At 41.8% G+C, this 26,021-nt stretch overlaps 1 protein-coding gene across 3 annotated transcripts in view; it reads left to right on the top strand.

The window, feature by feature from the left end:
* The window catches only part of LOC126259422 (uncharacterized), a 238,473-nt gene that overhangs the window by 90,296 nt on the left and 122,156 nt on the right, over positions 1–26,021 (top strand). For all 3 annotated transcript variants that reach the window (XM_049956207.1, XM_049956206.1, XM_049956205.1), the window contains exon 12: positions 1,198–1,302. In XM_049956207.1, the coding sequence (XP_049812164.1) occupies positions 1,198–1,302 (105 nt within the window). The remainder of the gene's footprint in view (positions 1–1,197; positions 1,303–26,021) is intronic.

Here is a 26,021-nt window from a genome sequence, read left to right as displayed (position 1 = left end):
TGTTACCTTACACTCAGTTTTCTCTTAATTAATCATCAAATCTACTTTTTGTGGCCTTTTTTTGTGGGACTGGTTCTATAACTTTATCATTCTTTCTTTTGCCAGCAGATTAACACATGCCTCCCCTTTTACTTCTTTTCTCTTAATATTCTTTGCTTTGCCTTAATTATAGCTAAGTTTTGATCACTTCTGCTTGTCATATTGCTTTGACCACCTTTGATCCCACTTGCATGTCTTAAGTTTAACAATACATGTTCAGTGTAGTAGATGTACCTCCCAAGGGGAATATTCTGTGTTCCTAAGTGTATCTTTTCATGTGGCAACATTGTACCATCTGTCTCAAAGTCTGATAAACACAGATAGGTAATAACGAAAGAAAGGCAAACTGGGTGCATAAAGGCATTTGAAGTATCAAGTAAGGAAAGGTGATTGGAGATGACCAATTGTCAATGGATATAGTTGAAACTGGGAGAAAAGTAACACAAAGAAATTTACAAAACTATTTAATGAATATCTGAATTTCCCAAAACGGGAACAATGTTCTAACTGTTCCAGGTCAAGGAAGAGGAGAATGACAAGATAACAATCCCTTTCATCTTTGTCTTCATAGTATACAAGGTATTCCCTAACATCATTACTGTTATGTAGAAAACCATTGGATTTTAAACAGTCAAAGGAATAACCTGGCTTTTGAAGAGGGTATAATACAAAAGACCAGTTGCAGGTTGTTAATCAAATTAAAGAATGGAGCAAAGAATAAGAGTTATTGCATTGCCAGGGGTCTCAGATTTTGAGAAAGCTTTTGACTCTGTTTTTTTAAAACATCAACACTAGTGACCTCGAGTATCAAGAAGAATATATGTATATCAGTGCTACACCTTCTATTAGAATTCATCAGGATAACATTTAGAATTAAAAAGTGAGTCATGCCAAGTGATCCTCCCAATTGGTTGTTCAAAATTTTTGTTGGAAATGAAACGCTTGTAGCCCGACGTAAATAGCAGTGAAAGGTGGTAAATTGAACAGAACCCTTTGTTCCACGAAGCACTGAAGCCTTGTATTGTAATCAGAGCTTATAATGATTTTTTATTATTTTTCAGCTAGATATAGTTTTCCTAAAATGTAGGAGTTCCAGCTAATGTCTTCTGTTATCTGATTTGACACAACCCATAACAGTGAAATGTTTAATTTTTTCAGGTTGTTGCTGGTAGATTGATCCATTTGAGAATGGAAATTGGTTACAGCACATGTAAAAAAGAAACTGAAATTAATTCTGGAGACTGTTCAGTAAGAAAGGACTTGGTAAGGCAATAAAATTTTAATGTGCAATTAATTTTAAATATGCAATGTTGTTGTGGTTTTCAGCTCTCCATGCTACCTTGTCTTGTGCAAGCCCCTTCATCTCTGAGTAATTACTCCAACCTACATCCTTCCAATTCTGCTTAGTGTATTCCATCTCTTAGTCTTCCTCCATGCTTCCCTCCAATACTAAATTGGTGATCACTTCATGCCTCGGAACATGTCCTACCAGCCTTCTTCTAGTCAAGTTGTGCCACAAATTCCTCTTCTCACCAATCCTTTTCAGTACCTCGTCATGAGTTACATGATGTACCCGTCTAATTTTCAGCATTCTTTTGTAGCATCACGTTTCATAAACTTCTATTCCTTTCTTGTCGAAACTGTTTATTGCCCATATTTCACTTCCATACATGGCTACAGTCCATACAAATACTTTCAGAAAAGACTTCCTGACACTTAAATCTATACTTGATGTTAACAAATTTCTCTTCTTCAGAAATGCTTTCCTTGCCATTGCCAGTCTACATTTTATATCCTATCTACTTTGACCATCATCTGTTATTTTGCTGCCCAAAAAGCAAAACTCATCTACTAATTCCCTCAGATCACCTTATTTAATTAGACTACATTCCATTATTCTCATTTTGCTTTTGTTGATGTTCATTTTATATCCTCTTGTCAAGACACTGTGCATTCCATTCAGCTTCTCTTCAAAGTCCTTTGCTGTCTCTGAGAGAATTATGTCATTGACAAACCTCAAGGTTTTTATTTCTTCTCCCTGGATTTTAATTCCTACTCCAGATTTTTCATTTGCTTACTTTATTGCTTGCTCAGTATACAGACTGAATAACATCAGGGATAGGCTACAACCCTGTATCACTCCTTCCTCAACCACTGCTTCCCTTTCATGCCCCTCGACTCTTATAACTGCCATCTTGTTTCTGTACAAATTGTAAATAGCCTTTTGCTTCCTATATTTTACCCCTGCCTCCTTCAGAATTTGAATGAGAGTATTCCAATCGACGTTGTCAAAAGCTTTCTCTAAGTCTACAAATGCTATAAACTTAGGTTTGCCTTTCGTTAACTTGTCTTCTATGAGAAGTCATAGGGTCAGTATTGCCTTGCATGTTTCCACATTCCTACAGAGTCCAAACTGATCTTTCCCGTCTGCTTCTACCTTTTTTCCATTCGTCTGTAGAGAATCTGTGTTAGTATTTTGCAACTGCGACTTATTAAATGATAGTTTGGTAGTTTTCACACCTGTCAGCACCTGCTTTCTGTGGGATTGGGATTATTATATTCTTCTTGAAGTCTGCAAGTATTTCACCTTTTTCATACCTCTTGCTCACCACATGGAAGAGTTTTGTCATGGCTGGCTCTCCCAAGGTTATCAGTAGTTCTAATGAAATGGTGTATACTCTCAGGGCCTTGTTTCAAGTTAGGTATTTCAGCACTGTGTGAAATTCTTCACACAGCATCGTATCTCCAATCTCATCTTCATCTACGTCCTGTTCCATTTCCGTAATACTGCCCTTAAGTACATTGCCCTTGTATAGACCCTCTACAGACTCCTTCCACCTTCCACCTTTCTGCTTTCCCTCCTTTGCTCTGGATATTAATATATCACAGTAATAATGTTATCACTATAAGCTTACAGTTAAAAATGTTACTAAAATTTTATGGTTGGTTGCAAGATACTCGAACCTGGAAAACAAAATGTTGACTATAATGTCAAAGAAAGATGCAAAATGGTGTACAACTATGCACTTGTTGCATCAATTCACCATGAAAATCTGAGGTTTTGACAGTAACTGAAACATCCTTCACCATAAAGAAGTAAGAGAGTCGCGTAGATGTAGCAGACGTAGTAGTGTCCACTGTGACCAGAAATTACATTGGTGTCTACTATGATACATCATTTGCAACATTGTTGTTTCTATCTCAATATGTTACATGAGACTTAAGTTGTTGCTGTGTCTCGGTATCAAGTGCCACTACTGTGCATTCCTGAGTGTGTGGCCTGTATTTCTGCTAAAATTGTTGACACACATTCTAATTCCATAGCATCTTCAATGATTGAATCCAAATAGCTTGGAGTGTGGGCTAGAATCTGTCTCTGCTCAAACAAGATTTTTCGTTTATGTATGAGGCTTTGTTCAGCAGCCACTGATTTTTCTGGATTCCTGTACTGGCTGTGCCACAGATTGTCAGTACAGCTGTGGGAAGTGGTTCAGATACACTGTCCCCTGTAGCTATGGCCACATGCATGTGGACTATTACGAGGTGCATTCAAGTTCTAAGGCCTCAGATTTTTTTTCTCCGGACTGGAAAGAGATAGAAACATGCGCATTGTTTTAAAATGAGGCCGCGTTCATTGTCAATACGTCCCAGAGATGGCAGCACCGTACGGCAGATGGAATTTTACCGCCAGCGGCGAGAATGAGAACTGTTTTAAATACTTAAAATGGCGACGTTTTCCTTACTTGAACAGCGTGCAATCATTCGTTTTCTGAATTTGCGTGGTGTGTAACCAATTGAAATTCATCGACAGTTGAAGGAGACATGTGGTGATGGAGTTATGGATGTGTCGAAAGTGCGTTCGTGTGTGCGACAGTTTAATGAAGGCAGAACATCGTGTGACAACAAACCGAAACAACCTCGGGCTCGCACAAGCCGGTCTGACGACATGATCGAGAAAGTGGAGAGAATTGTTTTGGGGGATCGCCGAATGACTGTTGAACAGATCGCCTCCAGAGTTGGCATTTCTGTGGGTTCTGTGCACACAATCCTGCATGACAAACTGAAAATGCGAAAAGTGTCATCCAGGTGGGTGCCATGAATGCCGACGGATGACCACATGGCTGCCCGTGTGGCATGTTGCCAAGCAATGTTGACGCGCAACGACAGCATGAATGGGACTTTCTTTTCGTCGGTTGTGACAATGGATGAGACGTGGATGCCATTTTTCAATCCAGAAACAAAGCGTCAGTCAGCTCAATGGAAGCACACAGATTCACTGCCACCAAAAAAATTTCGGGTAACCGCCAGTGCTGAAAAAATGATGGTGTCCATGTTCTGGGACAGCGAGGGCGTAATCTTTACCCATTGCATTCCAAAGGGCACTACGGTAACATGTGCATCCTACGAAAATGTTTTGAAGAACAAATTCCTTCCTGCACTGCAACAAAAACGTCCGGGAAGAGCTGTGCGTGTGCTGTTTCACCAAGACAACGCACCCGCACATCGAGCTAACGTTACGCAACAGTTTCTTCGTGAGGACAACTTTGAAGTGATTCCTCATGCTCCCTACTCACCTGACCTGGCTCCTAGTGACTTTTGGCTTTTTCCAACAATGAAAGACACTCTCCGTGGCCGCACATCCACCAGCTGTGCTGCTATTGCCTCAGCGATTTTCCAGTGGTCAAAACAGACTCCTAAAGAAGCCTTCGCCGCTGCCATGGAATCATGGCGTCAGCATTGTGAAAAATGTGTATGTCTGCAGGGTGATTATGTCGAGAAGTAACGCCAGTTTCATCGATTTCGGGTGAGTAGTTAATTAGAAAAAAAATCGGAGGCCTTAGAACTTGAATGCACCTCGTATAATTGCTTGACTCTGAGGCAATGACTATCCTACATAGCATGCAATGTCTATTTAATTTTCTTAGGCAGTAAAGAGAGTGTTTACTTTGATGTCTGTTTAAGATTCATTTAGATTTACTTGACATTAATCCACAGAATAGAAGGTTTGTCACATGCAAACCTTGATGTGTTGCTTGGAGAATGCTCACTTTATCTCAGGTGCTCAGTATCCAATTTGTCTGACTACAAAGCTTACACGATTTATTTTGGAGCCAAGATGGATCTTTTCTGACATGATTCCAGCTCTATGTAACATTGTTGAACAGATGATTTTTGGGCAGGATGATGCGAACTGTACCCATTGAGAAATCGGACTATATGAGTCAGTGTCCAGCACACCGGGTTTCCAAGGCAACTATCTAACTTTGGAAATATCCTGGCAGGCTAAAACTGTGTGCCATACTGAGACTTGAATCTGGGATCATTGTCTTTCATAGGCAAGTGCTCACCGACTGAGCTATCCAAGCTCACCCTCACAGCTGTACTTCTTCTCCCACAGCTTTACTTGCTGCCCTGCAGCTTTACTTGCTCCCCCACGGCGGTGCCTGCTCCCCGCAACGGTGCTTCCTCCCCCACAGCTTTACCTTCACCAGTATCTCATCTCCTGAAGATGAGCAGATTGCTGCTCATCTTACCTGTTAGGTCATTTATGTATATAGAGAACAAGAGAAGTCTTGTCACACTTGGGAACTCCTGATTATACTCTTGTCAGTCATGAACACTTGCCATCAAGGACAACATACTGGGTTTTATTACTAAAGAAGTCCTCGAGCCACTCGTGTATCTGGAAACCTATTCAATTTGTTCTGACATTCATTAATAGTCTGGATTGGGTAATATGGAATCTACCTTTTGCCCTACATCTGTGGTTCACGGGATATCATCTGAGAAAAGGACAAGCTGAATTTTGTAGGTCCGATGCTTTCTAAATCTGTGCTGATTTGCGAACAGAAGCTTTTCTAGAATATATTAGACTTCCGCAACCCACCAGTGTTAAAGATATTGGTCTGTAATTTTGCAGATCTTTTCTTTCACTCTTCTTATGTACAGGAGTCGCCTGCACTCTTTTCCATTCACTTGGGAGAGGTTGCCATAAACGCGAGCTAAGTAACGGGCCAATGCTGTAGAGTACCCTCAGTACTTGGGATTCCATCTAGACTGGTGATTTATTTATTTATTTTCAACTCTCTCAGCAGCTTCTCAGTGCTAGGGATTCCTATTTCTATATTCTCCGTATTGGAGATACCACGTACTTCTACGTTTGTGACTAGTACAGAGCCATCTATCACAAAGCGAAAAAAGTGGTCCATTCATATTTCTTTATGTACTGCACGAATATGTAATAAAAAATGGGGGTTCCTATTTTAAAAAAAGCTGTTGATATCCGTTTGACCTATGGCAGCACCATCTAGCGGGCCACCCATAGCGCCTTCTAGTTTCCCCTTCAAGCTAGACGAGTTTCGTTCTTTGTAGTTTTCTCGTTTGATGCTTATTTTGTGAGATATTTGGCCCGGTCACTATCAATGGACCACCTTGTATACAATTTATCTTCCACCTAGTCCAAGCGACTTTAAGATGTAGCAGGGAATTGCTTCATCTTCTTGTTTTATGACAAATACAAATTAATAATGCAGTGATTTGTTTTAATTTACTTGAATATATATTAACCACTTTGCCTCATGTAATGTGTTTCAACTGCGCAAATCTGTGTTGGTATGCTTTTGGCTATCTGGCCTTAAACAGTCACTAATATGGCAAGAGGGTTTCTCCATAATTGTGTACTTACATGGAGCCAATAAAAGTAACCACTACATAATTTGGAATCATACCTGGTGCCACAGATGTAACCATCCAATTATTGATCAAAAAGGGAGATACAAAAAGAGAAACACACAGCAAACAGAAATATCATAAATGAAGTTGAGAGGAAGTCTGTCTTATGCCAGACACCATTTTATAGTTTTATTTAATCCAGATATGTTTCAGCACTTTACGTGCTTTTCAGTAGGATTTTTTGTTTATTTTCTTTCTTATACAACATTATTACTTGTGTATGTTGGTAGTTTGATACCATCCATCCTACAGCTTGTTATGCTTTTTTGATATTGATGTTTTGTTTCACTTGCTTGTATCATGTTAAAGTATTTATTTCTTTTGCTGCTGCTGTTACATATGCAGTTTGTATGATTGTCATTCTAGCACAGTCATGTATTGAAAAATAGTACTTGGCACACAACACAGAACATAAAGTTTGATTTAACTATTAGAGCTCACATTGGCAGCAGCATAACATTGCACCAGATAACACTATCCAAGAATGTCCAGAGAGAATGACTTGGCTTTCGTAAGGTGTGCTGGATCAGTAGCACTCAGCAGCATGTATGAAGGATGGACATGTCAGTGGTTGGTCCTGCTTATATGTTTACAGTAGGAATTGATTATTAGTGGCATATGAGCAGTGCCTGTGTGATGCCATCTATTTGAACATGGTGGCCACTATTTATGATGCATCCTCCTCCCAAAGGGCCTCAACTCTTTTGTGTGTGGAGGGGGGGGGGGGGGGGGGGCACGAAGCGTGGGTCCCTGAGCCTTTCCATAATTCCTTCCTTTTTTGTATTGTGGTACTGGTCTCTACTTTTACTGTTTTCTCACATGCATTTTCCTTTGAGGCAACCTCAGTGACAGCCGGACTTCTACTCTGATCTTGCTTTAGTTCATTGCTGTTTCCCTGTATCTCTTCAATACTTTTCTTTAACTTATTTGTGGAATCTTTCAGAGTTTGACCTCCTCTCTCTTCAAAATTCTTCGGAAGTGTAATGAAGTGGACTAAACTCCCCATACTGGTTGTTGTGAGGCCCCAGGAGTCTTCTCAGATACAAACAATAACTATGTTAACTGTTGCAACACTGTAGTAATGCCACCCTTGGTAATGCCATGGGGGAAGGGACAATGTATTTGAAATCACGGGCACTACTCCCCACAATACCTAGTTTGTATGAGAATGGATGGTGATGCCTTCTAAACAACTGAACTCCATTCTTTGCTGAACAACACATTGAGAAAAAAATTTAAAACAGTGTCAACATTGGAAAAGAGCTGGAGTGGCTCCTGATTTGGACAGCAGATACCACTCAGCTGTGAAGTTTATTTTGCCGTATTTCTCTCAGGGATATTAGGAATATTCCAGTTACTATAAGCCTCCAAAGAAATTTTAAAATCACTCACATTATTATTATCCACTTTGACTTAACCATGTAATTGGATGAGGAGTTACATTTCAATTGAGAACTTTGGAGGAGCCGGGGGGGTTACTGTTTCACTACTGTATGTAGAAAAAGCACCTGAGTGGATTATGAATCTATCATTGTGATCTCATGCCTCCCATACCATTACCCATGTACCTTCACTTTGGTATTATGTTGCCATGACCTGGGGCAACTGATGATGCCCGCTGCTTCATAGAACTCATCACTTGGTGAAGTGGTGTGTTGCACGGCATCTACCAAACTGTCAAATGATAATTGCCACCATAAAATTTTTATTTAAGCAATGAGTTAGTATAATAAGCCATTTGGAAGTTTGTTTTCTTTATGTGCAAGTATTCTGGAGTGGATGGATACAATTGTAGGTGACTAACCTACAACAAATAATTGCATAGCCGTCCGGTATAATGTGTTAACGAAAAAATATTTATTCACAAAAACTCACAATGAGAAGAAACTAAAAAAACAACAGAGAAGTAACAAAAATAGGAGACTCTATAGTCTTACGGCAAAGATAAAAAAACAACACATGACCAGAAAAAAACTTTCACGCACTTTTGATATCACTTTGCACCAGACATGAAAAATATCACTGCCACACAGCCCCCCCATTAAAGTGCGGAGCCCCAGGGATATCTTGATACACGAATTTTATTCAACATCCAGCTCTGGTGTGCGTCAGGTGTCTCGGGGGTGGTGACGTTGTTGTCTGTGGTGGTGATTCACCTGTCTTGGACGATGTACTGAGCGGTGTTTCGGTATGCTCTGCGTCCATCATGTGTTGATGTACAGGCGTGGCGTCAGAGGTCGGAGAGGGTAAAACCCATGCTGGCTTGACACGTTCAATCAATACCTTTGTTGGAACACCATTGTACATTATGTCCATGGTATGCTTATTTCTACTCAGCACCTGAAATGGGCCCGTATATGGTGGTTGTAAAGGCAATTTGACTGAGTCTGTTCGCAACATTACGTGAGAGCAATCATATAAATCTTGTGTACAAATACCTTATGGTTGCAATGGCGAGAAGGTGGTGGGCAATGTATATTTGTGCAGTGATGTTTTAGCTGCTGCACCCAGTGTGTGAGGCCCTCTGATCCAGGTAGTGAGGTTGGTACTAAATAATCTGCAGGAATCTGTAGCGGCTCGCTGTAAACCATCTCGGCAACTGATGCACCAATATCGGTTTTGTGAGCTGTCCGTAGGCCTAACAACGCTAATGGTAATGCTTCTGTCCATCTCTCTTGATGACACATCAATGCTGCTTTGAATGTTCCATGCCATCATTCGACCATACCATTACTGGCAGGGTGATAGGTAGTCGTGTGGTGGCGTTGGAAACCGCACATTTTGGATAGCTCAAGGAACAACGTAGATTTGAACTGACGTCCTTGGTCAGTTGTGACATGAAGGGGGCATCCAAAACGGGCAACCCATATACACAGAAACGTCTTCGCAGTAGTTTTGGCTGAAATATCGACTATTGGAGTTGCTTCAGCCCATCTTGTGCACCTATCTATGGCCGTAAACAAATATCTGTAACCATCTGACTGTGGGAGAGGTCCAACCAGGTCCACATGAATGTGTGCGAATCTAGCAGAGGTACCTTGAAAATCTCCAATAACAGCATGCACATGTCATCCTACTTTACTTTGTTGACAACGAATGCAGGAACATACCCAAAGGTGCGCGTCTCTTTTCATAGAAGGCCACACATAGCGGTCTGTCAACAGCTTGATTGTAGCGTTGGCTCCTGGGTGCGATAGTGTGTGGACACTGTCGAATGCCGTCTTGCACAATATTTCTGAAATGAATGGTCTTGGTCTGCCTTGAGAAAAGTCGCACCACAGCTTCAGCTTGGAGTTAGGCACCAGAATTTGCTCGAACTTCAGACCTGTAGACGGGTCGTTTAACAGCTGTCGTAGCTCTGCATCCTTGGTCTGTTCCACTGCAAGTTTATTATAGTCTATAATTTCTGAAATCCCGCAAATACATGAAAAATAGTCAGCCACAAAATTTTCTGCGCCTCTTAAATGGCGTATATCTGTCGTGAACTGACTTATGAGCTCAATATAACGGAACTGTCTTGGTGAGCACTTATCACTGGTGTTTTTAAAAGCCGATGTTATGGGTTTGTGGTCTGTAAACACAGTCACTGGTCTAGCCTCTATTTGTGGGTGGAAGTATCGAATTGCTTCGTAGATCGCGAACAATTCTCTGTCATACGCGCTCCACTTCTGTTGTGCAGTCTGTAACTTTTTAGAGAAAAACCGTAGAGGTTGCCATTGCCCTTCTACACGCTGGTGCAGCACCGCCCCTGTTGCTGACTGGCTCGCGTCTACAACAGTAGCTAGCTGTGCGTAGTGAATTGGGTGAGCGAGCAACACTGCTTTGCTGAGGCTTGCTTGAAGATCATTAAATGCTTTGTCCATTTCTTGTGTCCACTTAATTATTCGTCAACCTTTGGCGTCGCGTCCCTTGAGTGCATTAGTGAGTGGTGCTTTCACCGTAGCTGTTGCTGGCAGATGACGTCTATAAAAATTTATTACTCCCATGTATCATCGTAGCTCTTGGTAGTGTGTCGGTTTCGGAAGGGCCTGTATCGCCGCGATCTTCTCTGGCAGAGGCAATATACCTTCTGATGACACAGTATGGCCGAGGAAAGTGACTTGTTTCTTGTGCATGATGCATTTATTTTAGTTTAAAACGACTCCGTAGTCAGATAGACGCTTGTGAAGTTGACACAGATGCTGTTCATGTGTTTGACTATCCGGAGAGAAAACGAAGATGCCATCAAGATAAGCAAAGCAAAATGTTAATCCCTTTATCGCTCGGTCGATAAAATGCTGCCAAGTCTGTGCTGCGTTCTTTAGGCCAAAAGGCATAAATAAAAACTCGAATAATCCAAATGGTGTAATCGCAGCTGTCTTCTGAACATATCTTGGAGCCACCGGTATCTGGTTGTATGCTTTCTTGCAATCGAGGACGCTAAAAATTTTCACGCCGGCCAAAGCACGTGTGAAGTCCTGTATATTAGGTACTGGGTATCTATTTGGAATGGTTCTTGAGTTTAATGCTCGGTAATCCCCACACGGTCTCCATGATCCATCTTTCTTACGTACTAAGTGTAGGGGTGAAGACCACGGACTGTATGACCGGCGAATTATTCCCGACTGTAACATTTCCTCGAATATCGCCTTAGTTTCTGTCAATCTCTCTGGTGTGATTCTACGTGCTCATTGCAAAATTGGTTGTCCTGGCGTGGTACGAATATAGTGAACCGTACTATTTTAACTTCTTTTGTCTGTCTGTCAGAACATCTCCGATTCTTCTCTTCGTCATGTAGCTTTTTGGCTACAGAGTTGCCAATCGCCTGTAGCTTCTCACAAGTTGTATGCCCTTTAGTGCTTGATATTGCACTGTTGTCTGTCAGATTTAACAAACGTTTTCCTTGTAAGTTGACTGCCAACTCGAAATCTGCCAGAAAATCAGCGCCCAAAATAGGTTCTGATATACCAGCTATCACAAAAGACCAGGTAAACTGTTTGGTAAAACCCACATCAATCTTGCACACTTTACATCTGTATGTGTTAATCACAGAGTTATTCACTGCCTTCAAACGTGCCTGTATGTCTTTTTCGTTGTGTGGCGCATGGCTGACAGGAAGCGAACTAATGTCTGACCCGGTATCCACCAAAAACCTTGTACCCGTAAGTACGTCTGATACATACAATCTTTTCGAAGCAGGAGGCATATGTATTGACGATTGCTGTTGCTGACATGAAAACACTGCACTGTTTCTGTACATACCTTGGTTGTCTGAGTAGGCACACGGTGATGTACATCTTGTAGCATCTCTCCCAAAGCGTTTATGGTACCAACACACCTTACTCTCGTCCTCTTGTTGACTTCGTGTTTCACGCCCAGCCCGGTCTCTCTTGTGCTTAAAGATAACTTGTGGTCACTGTAGCGTGCGTAGCTGCGTTCGCAAATCCTCTATTGCTGTTTTTAAATCTCTAATTTCGTTTGAACTTTTTGTTGTTTGTCGCGTTGCGTTTACTGTTATATTGTCAGTTTGGTCTTGCTGGTAATGGTAGTTATTGTACGTGGCATCTGTCGACGTCATTGCGACTGTTGCAGTAGGCTCGTGCGTCTCGTAGATTCTGTCTGCAGCGAGCAGCAGTTTGTCAACTGATCTTTCGTCGTATATAACTACTGTAGTTCTTACTTGTGTTGGTAGCTGTTGTTGCCATACGTGGAGTAACAGTCTATCAGAGACTGTCGAACTATCTACCAGGCTGCATAAATGACGCCAGTATTCTGACGGGGTCCTATCTCCCCGTTTCTCTCGGTACAGTACATGTTTGACTCTGATGTCGACTGACTTCACACACCGAGAAATTAATTCTTCTTTCAGTCTACAGTATGCTCCTTCTGTAGGCGGGTTCACTATAATGTCAGATATCAAAGCCGAGGTCTGATGGTCCAAATTACTTATCACCAAGGTGAACTTCTCGTGATCACTGACTATTCTTTGTTGTAGAAATATATTTTCCATTACCGCGAACCATGTGTGTGGCTGAGAAGGCATGCATGGGGGCGCTCATAATTGCAACCGTTGAGTTGGTGAAGCATTGAAACCAGCGGGTAGTTCCATTGCTGTTACGTGCTGTGGTTGTGCTGCAGTAGTCCCAGTTTCCGATGATGTTGCCTTGCTGGTGTGTGCCGTGGTTGTTGAACCAACGTCATTCCTTTGGTTCGGTATATGCTTGAAGTTCATATCTTTCGAAATATGCAACTGTTAAGTTTGTACCTCATTCTGAAGCCTATGAATCTCTTCCGTTATCGAACCGTATCGCTTGCCGTCGTCGTGCATTGCTTTTGCAGTTAATGTTCGATGTAGCTAACGAAAAGTTTAAAGTTCCTTAATCGGAAGTCACCAATTATGTAGGCGACTTGCCTACAACAAATAATTGCACGGCCAGTGTCGGTTGGTCACAGCCAGTGTGCTCCCTGCCGCCGTTAGATAAGCAGCTGCCAGCAGAAAGTTGTATACTCCTAGCTCACTTATTTGTTACATAGTTTAATTCTTAATTTCTTTGCATGTTTTTGGTACTTGCATTGTTTAAATCATAAATTTCGGGCATATTATAGTATTTGAGAGTTGTAGCATCGCGTTTTCGTGCCTGAATAGTGTAAAATCGCATAGTCTCCTCCTGCCACCGAGCAGTGTGTCAGCAGGGCGCAAGTAGCAGGATTACTGCATATACTAGGCAATCTTATTTTAATAACCGTTTAAATTTTGTGTCAATTTGTTTGTGCTCTCTGTAGATTAGTTCAGACGTTCTTTGCACAACAGTTTTTAGCATGGATAGGGACTGCAACTGCTGTGTTCGGATGCAGGCTGAGTTGGCATCCCTTCGCTCCCAGCTTCAGGCAGTGTTGGCTTCGGTCACACAGCTTGAGGCTGTTGCCAATGGGCATCACTGTGGGGGTCCGGATGGGGGTTTGTCTGGGACGGCCAGCTCGTACCATGCATCCCCCAATCGGGCTACGACTGTGGCTGCCTGGGATACTGCCCACATTGAGGCTGATCGCTCACCTGTGGTAGAGTGGGAGGTCGTCTCGAGGTCTGGCAGGGGGCGAAAGACATTCCTGAGGGCTGAACGGAAGGCCTCTCCAGTTTGTCTGATGAACCGGTTTCAGGCGCTGTCTCAGGCTGATACTGATCTTCGGCCGGACATGGCTGCTTGTCCTGTTCCAGAGGTTGCCCCCTCAGTCTGCAAGATCCGGGCGGTCGCAGAGGGTGGGCTTACTGGTAGTTGGGAGCTCCAACGTCAGGCGCGTAATGGGCCCCTTAGGGATATGGCAGCAAGAGAGGGGAAGAAAACCAATGTGCACTCCGTGTGCTTACCGGGGGGAGTCATTCCAGATGTGGAAAGGGTCCTTCCAGATGCCATGAAGAGTACAGGGTGCACCCATCTGTAGGTGGTCGCTCATGTCGGCACCAATGATGTGTGTCGCTATGGATCGGAGGAAACCCTCTCTGGCTTCCAGCGGCTATCTGATTTGGTGAAGACTGCCAGTCTCGCTAGCGGGATGAAAGCAGAGCTCACCATCTGCAGCATCGTCGACAGGACTGACTGCGGACCTTTGGTACAGAACCGAGTGGAGGGTCTGAATCAGACGCTGAGACGGTTCTGAAACCATGTGGGCTGCAGATTCCTCAACTTGCGCCATAGTGTGGTGGGGTTTTGGGTTCCCCTGGATAGGTCAGGAGTCCACTACACGCAGCAAGCGGCTACACGGGTAGCAGGGGTTGTGTGGCGTGGACTGGGCGGTTTTTTAGGTTAGATGGCCTCGGGCAGGTACAGAAAGGGCAACAGCCTCAAAGGGTGCGGGGCAAAGTCAGGACATGCGGGGACCAAGCAGCAATCGGTATTGTAATTGTAAATCGTCGAAGCTGCATTGGTAAAGTACCGGAACTTCAAACGCTGATAGAAAGCACTGAAACTGAAATCGTTAAAGGTACAGAAAGCTGGCTGAAGCCAGAGATAAATTCTGCCGAAATTTTTACAAAGGCACAGACGGTGTTTAGAAAGGATAGATTGCATGCGACCGGTGGTGGTGTGTTTGTCGCTGTTAGTAGTAGTTTATCCTGTAGTGAAGTAGAAGTGGATAGTTCCTGTGAATTATTATGCGTGGAGGTTACACTCAACAACCGAGCTAGGTTCATAATTGGCTCCTTTTACCGACCTCCCGACTCAGCAGCATTAGTGGCAGAACAACTGAGAGAAAATTTGGAATACATTTCACATAAATTTTCTCAGCATGTTATAGTCTTAGGTGGAGATTTCAATTTACCAGATATAGACTGGGACACTCAGATGTTTAGGACGGGTGGTAGGGACAGAGCATCGAATGACATTACACTCAGTGCACTATCCGAAAATTACCTCGAGCAATTAAACAGAGAACCGACTCATGGAGATAACATCTTGGACCTACTGATAACAAACAGACCCGAACTTTTCGACTCTGTAAGTGCAGAATAGGGAATCAGTGATCATAAGGCCGTTGCAGCATCTCTGAATATGGAAGTTAATAGGAATATAAAAAAAAGGGAAGAAGGTTTATCTGTTTAACAAGAGTAATAGAAGGCAGATTTCAGACTACCTAACAGATCAAAACGAAAATTTCTGTTCCGACACTGACAATGTTGAGTGTTTATGGAAAAAGTTCAAGGCAATCGTAAAATGCGTTTTAGACAGGTACGTGCCGAGTAAAACTGTGAGGGATGGGAAAAACCCACCGTGGTTCAACAACAAAGTTAGGAAACTACTGCGAAAGCAAAGAGAGCTTCACTCCAAGTTTAAACTCAGCCAAAACCTCTCGGACAAACAGAAGCTAAATGATGTCAAAGTTAGCGTAAGGAGGGCTATGCGTGAAGCGTTCAGTGAATTCGAAAGTAAAATTCTATGTACCGACTTGACAGAAAATCCTAGGAAGTTCTGGTCTTACGTTAAATTGATAAGTGGCTCGAAACAGCATATCCAGACACTCCGGGATGATGATGGCATTGAAACAGAGGATGACACGCGTAAAGCTGAAATACTAAACACCTTTTTCCAAAGCTGTTTCACGGAGGAAGACCGCACTGCAGTTCCTTCTCTAAATCCTCGCACAAACGAAAAAATGGCTGACATCAAAATAAGTGTCCAAGGAATAGAAAAGCAACTGGAATCACTCTACAGAGGAAAGTCCACTGGACCTGACGGGATACCAATTCGATTCTACACAGAGTACGCGAAAGTACTTGCCCCCCTTCTAACAGCCGTGTACCCCAAGTCTCTAGAGGGGCGGAAGGTTCCAAATGATTGGAAAAGAGCACAGGTAGTCCCAGTCTTCAAGAAGGGTCGTCGAGCAGATGCGCAAAACTATAGACCTATGTCTCTGACGTCGATCTGTTGTAGAATTTTAGAACATGTTTTTTGCTCGCGTATCATGTCGTTTTTGGAAACCCAGAATCTACTCTGTAGGAATCAACATGGATTCCGGAAACAGCGATCGTGTGAGACCCAACTCGCTTTATTTGTTCATGAGACCCAGAAAATATTAGATACAGGCTCCCAGGTAGATGCTATTTTCCTTGACTTCCGGAAGGCTTTTGATACAGTTCCGCACTGTCGCCTGATAAACAAAGTAAGAGCCTATCGAATATCGGACCAGCTGTGTGGCTGGATTGAAGAATTTTTAGCAAACAGAACACAGCATGTTGTTATCAATGGAGAGACGTCTACAGACGTTAAAGTAACCTCTGGCATGCCACAGGGGAGTGTTATGGGACCATTACTTTTCACAATATATATAAATGACCTAGTAGATAGTGTCGGAAGTTCCATGCGGCTTTTCGCGGATGATGCTGTAGTATACAGAGAAGTTGCAGCATTAGAAAATTGTAACGAAATGCAGGAAGATCTGCAGCGGATAGGCACTTGGTGCAGGGAGTGGCAACTGACCCTTAACAGAGACAAATGTAATGTATTGCGAATACATAGAAAGAAGGATCTTTTATTGTATGATTATATGATAGTGGAACAAACACTGGTAGCAGTTACTTCTGTAAAATATCTGGGAGTATGCGTGCGGAACGATTTGAAGTGGAATGATCATATAAAATTAATTGTTGGTAAGGCGGGTAATGGGTTGAGATTCATTGGGAGAGTGCTTAGAAAATGTAGTCCATCAACAAAGGAGGTGGCTTACAAAACACTCGTTCGACCTATACTTGAGTATTGCTCATCAGTGTGGGATCCGTACCAGGTCGGATTGACGGAAGAGAGAGAGAAGATCCAAAGAAGAGCGGCGCGTTTCGTCACAGGGTTATTTGGTAACCGTGATAGCATTACGGAGATGTTTAGCAAACTCAAGTGGCAGACTCTGCAAGAGAGGCGCTCTGCATCACAGTGTAGCTTGCTCGCCAGGTTTCGAGAGGGTGCGTTTCTGGATGAGGTATCGAATATATTGCTTCCCCCTACTTATACCTCCCGAGGAGATCACAAATGTAAAATTAGAGAGATTCGAGCGCGCACTGAGGCTTTCAGACAGTCGTTCTTCCCGCGAATCATACGCGACTGGAACAGAAAAGGGAGGGAATGACAGTGGCACGTAAAGTGCCCTCTGCCACACACCGTTGGGTGGCTTGCGGAGTATAAATGTAGATGTAGATGTATAATGTGTTAATGAAAAAATATTTATTCGCAAATAATCACAATGAGAAGAAACTAAAAAAACAACAACGGAGAAGTAACAAAAACTAGGAGACTCTATAGTTTTACGGCAAAGATTAAAAAAAAAAAACACATGACCAGAAAAAAACTCTCCCGCACTTTTGATATCACTTTGCACCAGTCATGAAAAATATCACTGCCACACAATGTATCTGCAACCCAGGATAATGGTAGCAATTTTTTCACTACATTCCATGGTACATGTGTTTGAGCATTTATTCCTTGTTGTCAGCTCCTGCCTGGGAAGTGCAACTACCATGACAATCACAATGAGCTCACAAGAGCAGAGGAAGTGTTTTTTAAGCTGTTACATTAGCGATAGCTGTCATTTATCTCATAATGAATGTCAGTTAATATCAAAGGAAATTGTAGCTGATACAGCTCATTTGTTGAAAGTATTGCATGAGGTGTTGAAGTTTTGTAATGAATTGGTCAATATATTGCTGTTAAGAAAGAAGGCCTCAGCGTCATTTCTTGGAATATTTATATTTATGAGAGACTTTTCCAGCCTCCACCATGGAATAAGCTGCGCTAGGAGACAAATTCTACATCAGTGAAGACATGCTTTCTTTCTGACTTCACAGTTTAAATACACACAGTGAGAATTAGTAATGAATGTTGATCGAACATTTATTCACGAGTATAGCGGATCACTCGACACACAAGACCGAGCGAACACCACAATGTAGTGGACACAATCCCAGTTGTTAATTCACATTTATAGATATTATAGCGTCCCAGCTGGTGTAAATGATTTAACTATTTAATTATGATGTGTGGCCTATCATTCTGGTTCCATTGCCGCCCCCCCCCCCCCTCCCCACCGCCTTTCAGGACACCCAGTATCTGATCATTAGGGCCCAGATTTCAATTACCTAAAAAACAGTGAAATACGCAAGCATTTATGATCTAAAACTTACGTAAATATGACCTAAAAAAGTAAAATATGACTTAATAGATGTTTATTTAAAGCATTCTTGTTTGTTTATTTAATATTTTATTGACCATAAAGTAATACAAAATTCACTTCTCAAAACATTGTAATTCTAGTTCTTTCTTTCTGTAGCGTTTGTGGCTAATTTGCACCTTTTTTACGAATGTCTGAATGTTTTATTTTCCAAACACAAAGTGCAGTGAAAAGATCATCTGTTGAAACAGTAAAACAATGTTTTTATTTCTACATAGTATTTAAAGCGTTTCACATTATTTAATATCGTATGTCAATCTTCAGTATCTGCAAAGTTGCACTGGATCACAAGGTGCAATTTCAGGTTTTCCATTGTCAAAGATCTACAGTTGTCACTGAGGATAGTTTTGCACCTGGAAAAGCCCCTCTCCACTTCACAAGACGTCACTGGAGCGTATTTGAAGATAGTCAGGTCCTGGAGTTCAGCTTTGTTTCAGTATCTTCAAATGTTGTGACATTCCCTGAAAGACTGTCACTAATTTTTCACAGTGTAGAATATCCAAGATTCCATTGGAGAACAATTTGCAATTTGGATTTCACTTCAGCCACATGACCACGAGCTCAACCCAACTCAGTCTGCACTTGTTGCACAATACTCAGGGCCTCACGTAGGTGACTGCCAACAGCTTCCAGTCGTTTGATGGCTTTTGATATCACTGAAAAATTGGTGTTGATGTATGCCAAGTTTCGAGACAATGTATCTGTAAACACTTCTTTCACAATTTTGATAGCACTTGATTCATCGCTATCAAGCTCACAGAAGATTGTCTTTATTTGGGTGTAGTTGGTGCAGTAATACTCAGCAGCATTAAGCCAAGAACCCCATCGTGTAAGAGCAGGTTTAGGTGGGAGGGACGTTGAAGGTGCTTGTTCCTTGAATCTCTGCACCCGTAGCGGAGCCTTCACATAGATTTTCTTGCCACAGGAAATTAATTTGTACACGTCAGGGTAATTTGATCACACCTCTTCAGCAACTCTGTGCAACGCATGTGCAAGGCAAGTGGCATACATCATACTGGGGTAGAGAATCTGAAGCCCTTTGGCTGCTTTAGCCATATATGAAGCACCATCTGTTACAAGCAGCAAAACATTCTCTCTTTTCACACCATCCGGCCACATTAGCTTCAGAGAGCTGTCAAACAAAATAGCAATCATCGAATTGTTTACTCTGTCGAGAGCTTCACACGTTAGTAGGAACGTATCTCCAGGGCCATCAACTTTTAGAACGCCAACATCATCATTTGCAATATATTGCCCACTAATATCTGTAGTTTCATCTAGTGACAGCCAGATCTTTTACTCAGCAATAGTAATTCGTATTCTGTTGAACACATCATTGTAGCATACGGATAAATAGTTCTTTCTCAGTGTAGATTCATATGGAGCTGGATGTGTTGTGTACTTCTCCAAAAACCGTCTGAAGAGTGGATTCTTCAGCTTTTCCAATGGGATGTTGCAGGGCACCATCATCTCACACAAATCCTTGCAGAATGATTGCACAGTTGACGATTGACCTGTCTGTTCAAATAACAGCGTTTGCCTGCTGTTATTTTCAGCATTTCGTTTCACACAGCTGCTGTGTTTAGCAGTATTACATTGTTGTTGCACATTAAAGCGCTTTTCTGCACTAACTTTAACTTCACACAGCTTCCAAAATAATATTTTCCCATCAGTACTCAAGAACTTCTCTCCAAATTCTCAAACATATCCTTGCAACTTCACGCTGTCAGAGTACTTTGCTTTAGGCATATTGAATAAGGCAAAGGCTGTATTCAAACTGATTACTGGGAACACCTGTGCGACTGCGATGATTATTACGGCGGAAGCCACCTTTGTTGGCTCTGAGAGCGTATTGTTGACTGCGCAACAATGTTTTATGTTCGGGAAACAGCTGTTGTGGTACACCGATTTTCTGCTACAGTCCTGAGAAATAAAGCTGTGTACTAATTTATCTGTTTATCTTTCATAATAGCGCGTTAAACATTGTCTCGTGAGCAACATATTCATTTTCTTATTCGTGTCCCCCTTAAGGTACAAGAAAAACGGTATACGCATTTTTGGCAAAAGTTGACGGAAATATGACCTGTTATATTAAAAGTTAGCCACATTATGACCTATTACTAAAATTTGTTGAAATATGACTTTATATGCACAATCAAAATACATTTTTCTACACTAAAATTCCTAGATTTGTGTATAAATTGTTCTAAAATTCACCCTATAGTTCAGAAAAAAATATGACTTGTCATTAAAATCCGGGCCCTAGTGATCATTCAACTTGGAAGTCTGGATAACCCTACCTTTCAGGACACCCAGTATGTGATCATTCAGAGTAACAGCAATAGGTTTTACCACCACCAATCTGAACCGAGGCACTTATTTTCGTCGACTTGGAAGTCTGGGTAACCCTACAAGGGACACGGTTGTCTGACAGTCACTATCCCGCTCTCAAACATTACAGTGCATACTGTAAAACCATTAGAGCAATGATAGGGCGTCATAAGGGCTCTATATCCTCACTCACATGGGTGTTAGTAGTGAATGAGTGCCTTTTCATATAGCATTAGAAGCAATAATTTTGCAGGATTGGATGACCACTCATGCCACCTCTACAACTTACATATCTCCAAGCCTGGGAAGAACATATTTCATGATAATCAAGTTGATGCAGCAGCTCATACACCATTTCTTTTGTTCTGGGACTTCGGTGTGCATAATTCCCTATAGGGGAGTGTCAAGCAATGGAGAGGTGATCTATTCACTTTGATGCAGCTCATGATACACTCTCCGCCATTGATGCCATAATTCTTCTAATCTTGTTACCTTGATAAAATTGTCTGTGAACAACAGTTACTGTGACTGACCATCTTCCATCAGTCCTTTTGCATCCAAGCCACCAATCATCAGACTGGCCACTATGCTGAGCACTTCAGAGGGCAAAGCGACAGATCTATATCTTCGGTGGCAACTTTGCAGCCTTCCTGTCAGGACTCATTGACAATATCCTCAGAGAAGTCTCTGCTACAATCACCCACACTGCTGAAACAGTGGTTCCTCTTTCCACAGGCCCACCCCATAGGCAGCAGGTCTCAGGGTGAACAGAAGAAAAAGCAACAACTCAGATGGTCTTAGTATGGGCTGAAGAAAAAGCAACACAGTCTGAGATTGTCAAAAAACTCTTTGATATAAACAACTCTCCTTGATGGCCAATCTCATAAACTTTAATCAGTTGTATGCAAGAGCTTTTTTTAACCATGCATAGGACGAAAGAGAGCAGGGAATCCTAGCTCATGCCTTCTGGAATGAAAGTATCTTCAAATCTGACAGCTCTCTTACCTAATGGTAATGTGTCTATCAACCCATCGGCTCTTGCTGAACTTTTCAAACGTGCTCTGCTGTGGTTCAGTGTCTTCTTGTTATTCTACCACCTTCCAAGTACATAAACAGCAGTTGGAAGACAACTGCCCATCTTCACTATAAATTTCGTTGGGCCACACGAGCTGTGATAAGAAAGTAATGAGAACTTTTTAATTTTGTGGGCTTTATACATCCAATTTTCCAAACCTTTTAAAATCTTGTCGGTATAAGTGTTCCTTATGTATGATTGCATTTTCAGCTGTTTTAAATATTTAGTTAATTGTTGACAGTCGAAAAAGTTGTGTGTTTTTGAGTGCTCAGTTAATTTTTACTTACGAAAAAAAAAGAATCAAAGAATTTGCATTAAATTTTGCTTGAAAAATGGAATAAAGTGCAGCACTGCATTCGAAATATTGACTGTGGCTTTTGACAAATTTACTACAAGTAAGACAAGAATTTATAAGCGGTATAAACCTTTCAAAGAAGGTCAGGAATATGTTGACAGCAATGAATACCCTGCACACCCTAGCACATCGGTTAGAGACAACAATTTGGAATAAGAAAGAAAATTGTTCTGGAAAATTGCCGAGTCACCATCATAGAGCTTGCTGATTATGTCAACATATCCTTTGGCTCATGCCAAGCAATTGTTTTTTGGGTGTTTTGGGCATGAAATGTGTAGCAGCAGAGTTTGTTTTGAAATTGTTGGATTTTGACCAAAGTCGACATCCTGTAGACATTTCTCAAGAATTGCTGATGAAATCAACAACAATCCAGATCTTCTACAGAAGTTTACAACAGGTAATGATACGTGGGTATCAGGGTATGATGTCTAAACCTATACCCAACTGTCCTGATGGAAACTGTCACAAGAGCCAAGACCAGAAAAGAAAGAAAAGAGAGAGAGAAAAAATCGACTAGTTCAGTCGCAATTGAAGGTTCTTCTCAGTGTTTTCTTCAATTACAGTGGGATAGTGCATTAGGAGCTCGTGCTTTATGACCATATAGTCATTAAGGAATACTACTTGGAAGTTATTTGCCATTTGCGTGAAGCAATCTCAAGAAAACTGCCAGAATTGTGGCAAAACCACTCATGGAAATTCCATCACAGTAATGCTCCTGCTTACACATCAATGCTTGTTTGTGATATTTTGATGAAAAACAGAACTGTTGTGTTGCGATTGTATTTGCCTAACATGGCCCCCTGTAACTTCTGTTTATTCCCGAGGCTGAAGAGAACCATGAAGAGATGTTGTTTTGCCCCCATTGACGAGATAAAAACAATCACTGAAAGAGCTGAACACCATGACAAACAGTTAGATCCAGATGTTCTTCCAAGATTGGAAAAAGCACTGGCACAAGTGTAGTATATCTGAAAGGGGTTAATTTGAAGGGGTTAAAATTAATGTTGATGAATAAATAAAGAAATTTTAAGAAGAAGAAAATTCCCTGTTACTTTTTGGTCACACCTTTTATATCAAGCCTTTTAATGAACGGTAACTGCTTAGAGCCCTTACCTTGCTCTGAAACCTAGTGTGAGGTCCTGACTTGGTTCACAAGCAAATGATCTAACTCTTGAATATAGATCTTAAATACTACCTGCTCATGGTTTCCAGTTGCACCTAGTGAATTCCCCTCACAATAGTGAGATAGTATCATTACCACAGTTTTTAACACAGCCAAAAACCCGATCAGTCTCACTAACGAACCATGAAAATTGCTCAAAAGAATGGTGAGTATCAGTTGTGCTGTGTCCTTGAATCTTGGTGGCATGTTCACAAGAAAAAGCAAAGTCTCATATGAACATATTAACAAAGTAAGAATAAAGTCAAACAATTAGGTATGGCCAGAGAAGCGACATGGAAGCAAGGTGACTGGCCAGACATCAGTCCATCACCCTGGCTCAGTTATAAGCTATAAGCTCACAGAGTGTCCAGGGGATATTACTGGACAGTGGTCTATTCATAGGCTGGGAGTCAAAGTACACTCTGCTTATAACGACAGTATAATTGTGAGGCACTTCTTGCTAGACAGTGTGTCCCATGGGACGAAAGGGAGAAAGAGAGAGGTTTACATCGTGAGAAGCCAATGAAGCGAGCTGGTTCTTCCCCTCCACCCAGACTCAGAAGAATTGCTGAAGAAATAACAAATGTAGAGCCATTAAGATGGTGAGAACTCTTCAGAATTATATCATGGCAATAGCTGGTGGGGTCAAAGGGGAAATATGGACAAAACCAGGGAGCTGGAGGCTCTGAGAGAGAAGTTGGGCGATTAGAGACAGCAGTTAAACGTGAGCAGAGAAGCTGTGTGTAGGTTAGCGAATGGAAAGGTGCAGGAATAGTCAGTCAGAGGTCGCTGCAGGGAAGTAGCGATCTGACAGGATCATAGAGAGTGTCAATTTGTGGAGACACCTCCATCAGTGCAGATAGGTTGAGCTTGTAATATTTCAGGTAATGAATGCTTCTAACGAGTTTCATTTCGAGTCACCTTCCAGTGCTTTACCTTCGCACCAGGGATTTTAACATCATAGTCAAATCAAAAGACACCCTGTCATAATGGTCAGTCAGCTAAATCCCTTTTAACAGTTCATGTCGCTCTGTCTCGGGCAAAAGCCATGCTTGGAATGCGACCATGAGACCTTAATGTCCTCCTATAAGTGTGGTTTCTGATAGTGATAGTTCATAGCTGACCATCTGATCTGCTTGGAAATGGCAAACCAGCTGACTTTACCAAACACAAATGTAAATGCGGTCACCTTATCAACGTCTTTTTTTTTAGATTGAGATGTAAATCACATCACCCTCACATCCATCTGTGGATGCTGGTCTTGTTGTGATTAAACTACAGATTCCAGACCTGTGATTCAGCACCACCATATATAAACCATTCTCCACATTAGGACTACCAAAAGAGGCTTTCTGTTTTTTAACACACAACTTTTTGTCCACTTCAGTTTTTCTCAGGTTGGTCAGTACATCTCTCAGCACTCCACAAGTTCAGGAGATTGATGCACCCCAGGGCTCAGTTGTGTGTGTTACCCTTTTCCTTGTAGCCATCAATGGACTTTTGGACTCAGTTGGTCTAGTGATTACTACTGTTCTTTGTGTTTATGACTTTTTGCATTTTGTACAACTCCCACTCTGTGACCTTAGCTAACATGAACTCCAGGCAGTCGTACAGAGGGCCTAGTCTTGACCTATCTATCATGGATTGCAGTTTCCTCCTATCAAAATGTGAGGCACACATATTTGTTACCACACCACTATCCATCCAGAATCAGACTCCTGCACCGGAACCAGCACCTCGGGGTAGTATCAAGAGTCCATATTTTTAGGTCTTCTCTACTTTAATAGCTAACATGGTTGTTCCATAACCATCAGCCAAACACACATTGTATATGAAAATTTAATGCTCTCAGTTTTCTAAGCCATATCCCTTGAGATGTAAGTCATGTCACCCTCACATCCATCTGTGATTAAACTACAGATTCTAACATGTGATTCAGCACCACCATCAGCTATGCAACTGTTAGATGCAATTCATGATCGTTGCACGAAGGTTAACCAACAGTGCCTTTCACACAAAAATTCCCAGTGACAGTCTTCTGTCAGAATTCAGGATCCTATCTCTGCAGTTTTGATGATAGCAACAGCTACTCAGTTACACTATTGCAGTCTGCTAATTACTTAGCCATCCACATTACCAAATTCTTTTTTTTCTTCCAGGAGTGTCAACCCCCTCACAACTGATCCAGATTGGACTTTCAAATTGGAATATTCTGAGAATTCTTCATAGAACCTCCACCTCACTCCTGCCATATGTATCCACAGAGTGACCTAATGTGCTTCTCCCCTGGTTGTATCCAGATCTATTCCATGAGCCTCTAATCTCTGTCACTCATATTGTTTTGATATAGTTTCCACTGAATCATCCATAGTTTCCACTGAATCATCCAAGAATGCCTGTTTGTTGAAATCATATATGCCGATAACTATAAAGACACAGAAATACAGGACAGTCTTTCATGTGTGCTGAATAACAGGAATAACACTCTTTACCAGAGTCCAGGGTCCTGTACTGCCTTCATGGGGGAACTGGTGGCTATTTCTAGAGCCCACTGTTTCATCAAGAAGAAAATTTGCAACTAGGTTTTGGTGTTCAGTGATTCTGTTGCCATTCTTCAAGTTATTGAACTGCTGCTATCC

Source organism: Schistocerca nitens, chromosome 5, assembly GCF_023898315.1.
Source record: "Schistocerca nitens isolate TAMUIC-IGC-003100 chromosome 5, iqSchNite1.1, whole genome shotgun sequence".
NCBI classification, from domain to species: Eukaryota; Metazoa; Arthropoda; class Insecta; order Orthoptera; family Acrididae; genus Schistocerca; species Schistocerca nitens.
Note: the sequence above shows the minus strand (reverse complement) of the source record. Positions and strands in the feature narration are given on the sequence as shown.